At 41.8% G+C, this 10,692-nt stretch overlaps 1 protein-coding gene across 1 annotated transcript in view; it reads right to left on the minus strand.

The window, feature by feature from the left end:
* Cerkl (ceramide kinase like) overlaps nt 1-9,785 on the minus strand; it is a 96,252-nt gene extending 86,467 nt beyond the window's left edge. Inside the window, exon 1 of the mRNA XM_028884599.2 lies at nt 9,413-9,785. Within this exon, the coding sequence (XP_028740432.1) occupies nt 9,413-9,608 (196 nt within the window). The 5' untranslated portion in view covers nt 9,609-9,785. The remainder of the gene's footprint in view (nt 1-9,412) is intronic.
* Between the last annotated feature and the right edge of the window lie 907 nt (nt 9,786-10,692).

Here is a 10,692-nt window from a genome sequence, read left to right on the forward strand (position 1 = left end):
ACAAATGTTAAACTTAATAAAAGGAAACAACTTTTATGGAAAATTTAACCTCTACATTTTTATGAGCGTTTACTATAAATATCTATATGAAATATTTAAATATATGTGGGATATTAGTGGGGCTATTAAAATATATGACATCTAACAAAATTTTCAACAGTATTTATCTGTATAATGGAACATCACAAGAACATATTGTCACCCCTTTTTACTTTCAAAGCAGGAAAACATACATAAAATATAAGAAACTCCAATCCATGGCAGCAGCTGCCCAGTGATACTGGTGTTACTCTCCCTGCACAGAGGGACACGGTAGTTTGAGTAATATGTTCGTAACATCCCTACATTTACAACTGGGCTACACATTAATATTTACACTGAGCCAAAATAATAAGATGTTAAGAAGTAAATGAACTTTTTATGATCTTAAAATGCTATAGTTATTTTCTATATTTAAAAAATGACATATTTACAAACTGCTATTTCATGCATTCAAAGATCATAACCTTATCAATATCTAATAATATTTTCTGAACATAAAAACTCTAAGCTGCCATTATTCCCAGGCAGCAGCTCCATTCCAATAAGAATCAAGATACAGGCAGGAGAGACCCTGAGGCCTCTAGACCTTAGGCTTGATGAGGTTCAACTTACAATCTTTCAAAAATGATTCCTCCTGCTTATGCCTTGTTCAGGCAACTTCCCTTCTGCTGGGCATGTTACTAATCCCTGACACATTTGATGCAGGGTATTTGGGAGGATTTGTAGCAGAAATAATGCTTTGTAGTCTTATCATTTTTGAATGGATTTTAGCAATATCCATGATTTATAGATTACCTACACTGAAAAAAGGTGTCACCATTGCAGCAGTTCTTTTCCTTGAATCCTACATCCTCCAAGCTCTAGCTGTGATAATTTCCCACGTGTCCATTCTCCCTGTTTCCACACACTGCCTCTTGGTCCTCTGATACACTAGCTCTCCTCCTCCTCTGTAACCCATTGGTATATCCTGTCTGCTATCTTGTTTGCCATTCCAAACCCAAACTTGATTTCCAAAAATTAAAACACACACACACACACACACACACACACACATAAAAAAAAAAATTTAAAAAAAAACACCTTGATTTCCACTAACATCCGGCCTGCACCGTGCCTATTTAACATTCAGGATGAGAGAACATGTTAGCACTGTATTCAAGTTTTGTATTATTAAAAACAGTCACCTCTCTATCCTTATAAGCCTGCATGGTTCTACTACACACACCATGTACGTATTCTCCAAATAAGCACAAGCCTTCCCAGCATGTTCTCAAAAAATTCTCAGGACTGTTTCCTTCTCCCTTTGTTGATGTTGCTAACTGCCAGTCAGACTCAGAACCCATCCTCAAATTCACTCTCATCCTATTGTTTCCCTAGTACTCCTTCTGCCCTTGGAACAGATGGTTTTCCTCTTTAGCTATGTGTACATGATCATTCACAATACCCTGTAATAGCTCACCTGCACAAAAAGTAAGTCACCAGGTTATTATCTTGCTGGTATTCTTCAAAGAGATTATATATGCCTTGAGGTAGAAACTGTCAAACTGATTATAGTGTCTATCAGAAACCCCAGCACACAGTGAGAACTCCCTAAATGAACTAAAAACAAATGATTTAATAAGAGAAGCACGAATTAATAATAGTATGCTGAAATACCATTTCTCATCCCTAACACTAGTTTTGAGGAATACTCCTTTGAGTATGATGACATAAAACTAAAAAGCATAATGCATTCCAGGAATTTAGGAGCCTTGGGAAAATTTATACAGACATTTATTCTTTGATTCTACAGTTCACTAAGACTGTTTCAAAGGCATGCTGGGAAAAGTGCAGAAGTGCTGGCACTAGGTCTTTCACTATATACTATTTACAATACCAAGTATCACTAGAAGTTCAAACCATGAACGGACATCTGCTCCAGTGAACTATGGAACACATTGGATAGTGTCAGGCAAGAGGAAATGGCTCTCACTGTATCGTGCTACAGAGCACACCACTGCAGCACGCTACAGAGAACTCTGCTGAGTGGGAAGATGTCATATATTTTAATTTTCAAAGACCAGTGAGGTGGGCTCATGAAATAAATGCATGTTTTCTTATCCTAAAAAAAAATAAAAGATTAATCCCCAAACTTGGAGAAATGGCTCTATAATTAAGACCTAGTACTGCTCTTAAAGAGAACCTGAGTTACATTTCCAGCACCCACCTTGGGTGGTTCACAATTGCCTGTACCTCCTCACTCTGGGGGGATGCTACACCTCTCACCTCCACAGACTCTTCACTCAAATGAACAAACATACACTCAGACATGCATGTGTACATACAATTTAAAAATTTGAAACTAAAACTAAATAACTTATTAAAATTCCCATTTTCTTCATTTACTCAGAAATTACAAATGGACAGAGAAGTGCAACAAACTCTCTTGTTAACTGTCTTAAATGCCAGAAGAAGGCATACAATCTTCTCTTAAAGGTTTTAGGATTAGAGTTGGGACTCTGAGTCTTCACTATCACTATGCTGGATATGGGACCAACAACTCCTGAGGGTGCTAGGAGATTCTAGATTCCCTGAAGAGGCAGCGTAATAGAAATTGTAGGCATAAGGATCAGGTTGCAAACTTTGAATCCAATCAACTCCATTACTAGTAAGGCTTGGGGCAAGTTATTTAATGCCAAGAGTACTTGTGATAAAGTTCCCTTTTAGACTACAAAGACTTGTTGCAAAGGTTAAGCAATATAAAACACTTAACATAGAACCTGGTGGTATAAACACTGACTGATGTGTGTGTTCACTGTTTGTAGCTAAGCATAGGGCATTGTTATGTAGCAGCAGTAGAAGTTTGCACAAAACTGTTTCTGATGCAAAATCTTGGAGCATTCACAGGAATCCCTGATGCCAGCTGGTATGTTAGTTTAGACTTATCTTTGTGCTTACTATAAGTCCATAGCATTATACCAATGATATAAAAAATAAAATAAAAGGCTGTTAAATATCTACTCTGTGTGTGTGTCTGTTTGCCTGCCTGTATATTTGCATGCCAAGTCCTAGATTTAGTCATTTCTTACATTGAGAACCCCTAAAATCTTACTTTACATGTCAAACTTCAGCATGAGGTTCAGTTTCCAGCAGTTCCCTCTCCTTCATGTCTTTCCCCATCTTCCCTTCACTCGCCCTAACTCTGGGAATCACAAGACCATAGGGAGAACCATAGCTACTAAGAGTTCCTTTTCTTTGGTACCACACATATGTATTTATGTGCATGAGGCATAACTCACTCCCTCAGCATGCAATGCTCTAGTGTCAGCCCCATACTTCTAAAACTGTGCCAGGGATTCAGTCATACAAAACACTTTTGAGGGGGCTGTGTTTGAAACTTGGCCATGCTCTGCTGAATTGTCAACGTAATCTGAAATGTTATCATCCAGTCACAAAACAAGTACAGGATTGTGATAGTCGAACAGTAAGACCTCATAACTGCAAGGAGTGGTATCTGCTATATTCCTGGTCCTCTTTAACAATGATAACCCACTCTGTCAAATTGAAGTGGATTAAAAAAAAAAATGTCCCAGCATAGGCAACCATCTCCTGCATCCAACAGTGCTCTGCTGTCTGTACCATTGCTTTGGTTCGTTGAGTCTTTTTCTTTGCCATGTGTATATTTCTGCAGTCCTCTGCAGGACCTCAAGCTCTGGACAGTGCCATCTGGATCACGTCTTTAATCTATTGACCTTCGCCATCTCCAGCCCCGGAGTGACTCTCCCTGTATGTCCCTGAGGGGCCGGTGAAATTTGTCTCCTCTCCCAGGGGGCACTTGTGTACCAGTCCCATTTCCAAAGGGCCCGCAGGAGTAAAGATAAGGGGGAAGAGAAACGAGAACTAAATGGGTCAAGTTGGAAAGTGTTGTCTTTGGTTGGTACATGGGCTCTTCATCTTTTGGAATTTCACAAGGTCACAGTGGTCCAATAGAATAATGACTATTTCAATTCAGTAGCAAATTGACAGTTGTCAAATTTCAGATCAAACAATAAACACCATGACTGTGGTGAATAGTAAAATGGCTTTTATGCATTTAACTCTATCACTAGTCAAGTAATGGACAAATAACAAATGCCATCTTTTATACTCAAAATATTTAAAGCAGCTGCCACTTCAGCATTTCCAGATTCAGAATTGTTAATTTTTTGGTTTGTTTTTGCTTCTGATTTGGGCCTGGAGCTGGAGTTCCCCTGCCTTGGTATCCTAAGTACCATCACACACACACACACACACACACACACACACACACACACACACACACCCCACCCCCCGCCCAGCACTCAATTGCTTTTCTTGTTGACAGGCCACTCAAATTGCATGACTCTCCATTCTATGCTGGGGTAAACATTTTGAAAATGATACCTTCCTGTGTAGACATACACACTAAAATTAAATCCTGAGAATAAAGAAAACTTTTCCTCTTTCTTTTGTTCTTAGCAGTACCAGGGATAGAACCCAGGGCCTCACAAGCATTCTCTCCCCGAGCGCTATCCCTAGCTCAAAAATGAACATCCCCACTCTCTGTTTTATCACGGCATTAGCTAGTGAAGTTGCCAGCAGCCTCTTGCATATATTAGACTTAAATAAATTAAAATTCAATCTTACTTCCAATTTTGTTCTTCTCACATACTAGCCATGTCTCTGTTAACTCAAATAGCCACTGGCAGGTGGTGGGACCTGTATTGGCCAGTTCAAAATGCAGCATCCCACAAGGTCTAACCGGCAGTCCTACAACGGAAAAGTCACTCTGTATTTGTTCTATGTTATTGTTGTTTGTTTTGTTATGAGGAAGATCAGTTTATCTTAATAAAAAACAAAAATCTTGGGCAATATTTATAGGGTAAATAGACATTTTTAAAACCCTGTTAACAGGTAGAATACAGTCACTATGTGAAGTGAATCTTCAGTCCTGCTTTTAAGAATTCCTTCAAGTTTGATAGCTTTGGAACACACCACACTGAGGCATTTTCTTGTTAATGTGTAGAATGACAACTCAAAGCATAGTGTCTTACTAATTACTGCTTCCCTAATTCACATGAGGAATAGGTCATTTTGGGGGTTAGTCCTTGCTTCCATTATTTGTGACCACACGGCCCTCTGACAGATGTCTCAGTTTGGATGTACACAGCAGAGCTCTGGGTATCTGTTTCGCTTACATCTGTTCCCAAACAGCTTAGGCAGATTAATACTTAGAATGTGCCCTGCTCAGCTAAATCTCAAGTAATCACCAACTCCCATTGTCTTCAATATAATCATTTCTTTTTCCCATGGTCACATTTTTCTGTATTACCTTTCTTATTGCTAAATTTCCAGTAAAGAAATGTGTTTGCATTAACAACTTATAGATGGGGAAAATCACTTTTGCTCGTAACAAGAGATCCTTTCAAGACTCTATTATGAAGCCTGGCTTTCTTGGATTTTACTGGCAGTGGTGGGAATTATTATTTTTTTTTTTTAAGAAAACAACTTTAGATTGTGTCAGAGATAGTAAATGTATAAAAAATAGAGTTGGGAGTTATAATTGGAAGCTGAAACTCTCATTTTATATAAAAATGTTTGAAACATGATATTTTAATGTTAATACAATTATAGAGTCTGCTCGGAAGTTTGGGAGAGACCACGTGATCATAAAACAAAATTAAGATGGGATAAGACATACCTTCTGTCTATCTTGAGACATCAACTAACAAGCAGACAAGGCTTGTGAAGTGGCCCCTGTCCATTTCTCATCTCGCCCTGGTGCCAGGGAAGTGAAGTGTATCCTGCTTCCTACATGGTTCTTCTAATGAGAAATTCACTCAGGTACAAAGTTTCTGCCACAAAACAAAAGCTTCTACACACACACACACACACACACACACACACACACACACCCCAAAAGCCTAAAACCATTGGCCATTCAAACCTTACTCAGACTTATTTCATTGGATAAAAATGCCCTGGTTTTTATTCTTTAAATCACGGAGTCACAAGTGATCAGAACTGGTGGTCTTTAGAGACTTTGGTATAATGCAAATCCTTCATTTTGCAGGTGGGCAAATTGTCTCTCAGCCGGGTTAGCTGATTTGTTTAAGTCAATTACACACTTGCAGGCTCAGAGTTAAGACCTAAAAGCCTTCTGTGCCCATGCCTGAAATATGCCGTATACCATATATGCAAGCAGATGCCAGAAATGTAGGGGCTCCAATAATGTATTCTCACACACTTCAAGGTGTTGACTTCAAGTAAATTATGAATTTGGTGAAAATTCATTACAAATCATCATTTGTAATGAAAATCCGAGTCACCTTCCCAGGCCAATGGTGAGATTTACTTTGTGAAATTTTTTTTTAAAGATCATATATTTGTACAGGTGTGTGTCATGCTTTTCTGTTCCCTCAGATCCCTCACTACAGAGCAAAAAGGAAGGACAGAGGAGACATGTTCCAAGCATGAGAAGCATTGGGCTTATTGATACATGCCACAGAAATCTCTAAATACATCATTTGTAAATGACATACAACTAAGCTTGATCTAGCCTTACACCCCCATTCCTTGCTTTCTCTATCAGTCACTTTTGTTTTGTGGACAAGAGATAACATCTGATCACACAAGACAATAAAACATCTTCATGCTTGGGATGTACAAAGTCTTGCACCTTCTACTCCTATCAAACACTCCAAATTAAAGATTGCCACTTAACAAACACAACGTCCTAGAAGTGAGTCATCGGTTGGGACAAAAACAATGCATTAGGCAACCCTTACTGTTGAGAATATTGAACTCTGGAAATATCTGAGCTAGTAAGAACATAGGCTAACAGTCATAGTATAAAACAGATGAATTTCAGCAACTGTGGCTATATGCACTGGATCTTCAAAAGACTAGGCTATCAACAGTCCATCATGGATCCATATCAACAATCCATCATGGATCCAGGAGAAGCCCATAGGGCCCTATCCTGACCAGTTGAGCTACTGTCTACTGATGGATTCTGAGGGAGAAACAGTCACGTCTTCAGTTGTGTAGCCACTGAGGAGCCCACCAGGGCTAGATCCAAACTCGTAATTGCACAAATGATGCTGGGAAAATTCAGTGGGCCTCAAGACTTTAACGTTTGAATTATAGGTAGGAGGGAATGAGAGAGACTTCAGAGGGTATGAGATTACAATAATCAGAATGTACCTTATACATATATGAAATTGCCAAATAGCAAATTCAGTAAAAGTTAAAAGATAAATAGGTAAATGTCAGTTGTATCTATCTGTCCACATCTTTCTGAGCTTCTCTGTAAATCTTGGCACTTTATACCCAGTCCTAACACCAGTTGGAGAAAGGCCTGCATTAGGCCCTCCACCTGGCCTGCTCTGTCTTGGCAGAGTCCAAGTCTTGGGTTTATGTCCAAAATTTACATTTGGTCTCAGAAATCTCACCTGACTCGACTCCTGTTTCTTTAGGATATTGTCACCTTCTAAATCACAGACAGCTCCATTGTCAACTACCTCATATCAGCAAGAATGAACCCATCCAAGATCTACAAGTATAGTAGTCATAATTTGCAGTTCTAATCAGAAGATCATTAAGGACCATTGCAGCAATAAAAAAATATCATTCTCTGAACTGGATAATGCCTTATGGTTCATTTAAAGAGAAAAGGCCAAAACTGTGTTCTGGTGTGTCCAAGCCTCCCACCTCGATCAGTAGACCCAAATAAGCCTCATCTCTACAGAGAAGGATAACACAGCTGTCACTCCCAGTCAACCTTGAAGCCAGTAAGGGAACTGCAATCACTATGGCCATACTCACTCTGCCAAAAAAGACCATCAATTAATCATAATTCTGGCAGTGATGGCCTTCAAAAAATACATTAGTGTCTCCCCTCATCATGCTCAAGATGGGCAATTTAGGGAAGATCACATAGTATTTTGTTTCATCAGTAAAACTGCTAAGATACTATGAGTTTAAAAATTGAATGCTCTCATAACAGCTCATATACACCATGCAATAATATCCAGAGACCTCATCACCCCAGCCTGCATCTTTGGGATGCCCAATACCTGCCAAACAACAACAACCATGACCTCCTCTACCACACATCCTAACACCAGGTCCTCCTAAGTATGAAGGCTCCGGTCCAGTCTCTCCTCTGCTCTGGAGCCCCTTCACTCATTTCTCATAACTCACATCTATGCCACTGAACCCCACTGGATTTAGCAAAACGCCTCTTGAGCTGTTCTACAAATAAAAGTGCTAGGCTTCTGAGGCTCCAATATTAGAAGCTCAAGGTGTTTTAAATACCAGGTGTTAATTGCAAAGACAACTAGTGTGCTCAAATGAAGAGAAAGAAAACCAAAGGGTCTTAGGGCAAAATTCAACAGAAGAAGCACTTGCAAACTTCGGGGTAATAAAACTGTCAAGAGAGCTTTTCAAATTCTATTACCAGGAGTGCTAATTAAAGCTATTTTTCCTAAATCACCATTCACTATGTAACAGCATTTCTTTGCTCATGTCACGATTTGCCTTTGTGCTGCAGCGAGGACCTACACGGGGTCTCACTGCACATTCTGATCCTATCAGCTTCTAGGTTAAATTGGTTCCCTGGGCTAATCCAAATTCTAGTTATAAACATTTATATCCCCTAACTTGGCCTGATTTATGGACTAACAGAAAGATTCCACATCCCAGCGCCTAGCTTGTAATTTCAAAGGTGCAGGAATATACCTCATCTTGGGTTTTCAAAACACGTGAAAACATTTTGCTTAAATCCCAAACTAGCATTGCTTAAGTGGCTGCCACTGCATATGCCCCCTCAGCCAGAATTCACACTGGTCCCTGACTGGATGGTTTCATTTTGTTAGCCTTTTGAAAGAGAAACTTTCAAACAATGACTTTTCCATTCTATGACAAACCATAGCACAAGGAGTTTTCTCCGGGGGGCGGGGGGGGGGATCAGCTGTTTTTTATTTTATAAACGTGTAGCTAGTTAACATAGGCTGTAAACCACATCCCATTCTTCGCCAAGTCACCTCTAACCGAAGACGACTTGAAATATTTCTACTGCAAAGTGCAGCATCGCATTTTCTAATCAAAAACTTTAAGTCAATAGACGGTAAGTTTAATTAAGTAAAACACAGATCTGTGATGCGATATTCTTTAGAAATTCATTAAAAATCGGGTTTCAAAATTTGTTCCAGGTGGAAGGTGGAGTGTAACTTCCTTGTTTTGCAATCACAGCCCCGACAGGAGGCAGGGAGGCGGAAGGGTCAGCTGGGTTTCGGTGTCGGGAGGAGGCAGGAGGACGTGGCGGCTGCGGAGTGTGGGAGGCGTGGGAAGATGGGGGGCCGCCACTCACCCGCCGGGAGCTCGGGCTGGATGCGCCGCCACCGCAAGGCCCGCTCGCCCAGCACCACGTCGCAGCTTTCCCTCTGGATCTCGAAGATGCCCCGAAGCAGGACCCGCTCCGCCACCGCCTCTGGGAGCTGGGGGGACCCAAAGGGCGTCCCCTCCTCCAGGGCGCCCACCCGGTTCCCGCGTTTCCCCAGGAGCATGGCGGGCGGCGAGCTGGGCGAAATCGGCGACCCTCCCGAGGCCTTTTAGGAAGGAAGAGTGTCTGCAGCCTCGGCCTTGGCCGCGTCCGGTGCTGCCAGGGCAACCACGCAGCGAGCCTGAATGGAGGCGGGGCGGGAAGGCGGGGCCGCCCGCTGGAGTTTCCCCTGGTCTAGCCGTGTCCACTCTGGGCCTTGCTGCCTGGTAGGAGTTCGCGGGCTACAAGCATTCCCCAAATTGGCTTGGTAGACACCACCTGGTCCCTTGTTAAATAAAGTGCAGGTTCTTATCAAATAGGTCTGAGGGTACCCAAAATATTGAATGGTGGCTCACACCTTTCGTCCCAGCACTCAGGCGGCAGAAGCAGGCGGACTTCTGCGTTCCAGGCCAGCTGGAGCTGCATAGTAAGACTCTGTCCCCCAACCCCCACCACAGCCGCCCCCAAATTTGCATCTCTAAGAATCTACTTACTGGGTGATTGAAGAAGTTGCTAGCCAGGAGACACACAAGAGTTTAGGTGTGGAAGGCTCTGTTCACCTTCTCAGGGGTCTCCCCTGAGATTCCCCCAAGAAGCTGTGTTACCTCTATGACGACATCTGTATCCTTGCCTAGGAGTATCCACAAACTCCTGATTTGCTTAGACAAATGCGCACCTTACAAAGCTAAGATTGAGGGGAAGCACATCCCTGGTGTCGTGCAACTATTGAGAGCCTTTCCCCAGATGCCTCCCCTTCAGCTTTGGCTGTGCCTGGGCCTAACCCTGCTGTAGAGAGACTGCAAGGAACTGGTCTTGTCCAGCGAAGCACAGCCACACAACCACTGTTCAGCAGTGAGGCCTCAGTGTTCACCTTCTCTTCCTCTTGATATTAGGGGCGCTTTTCTGCCACTGTGACTGCATAAATAAAGCTACCTGGGGGGGGGGGTTGTCCTGACCATCTTTGAAGCCAATTGATGGGGTCCAGATTTCAGACACAGTTCCCTGTGTAAGTCCAGTCTTTAGTCAAGACTGAGAATTGCAATCAGAAAGCAAGAGTGGACTGGGCGCTAAAGGGGATTTACAAGGTCCTTAAAATGCTTTGGGGTAGG

This window comes from Peromyscus leucopus, chromosome 4, assembly GCF_004664715.2.
Source record: "Peromyscus leucopus breed LL Stock chromosome 4, UCI_PerLeu_2.1, whole genome shotgun sequence".
Taxonomy (NCBI): domain Eukaryota; kingdom Metazoa; phylum Chordata; class Mammalia; order Rodentia; family Cricetidae; genus Peromyscus; species Peromyscus leucopus.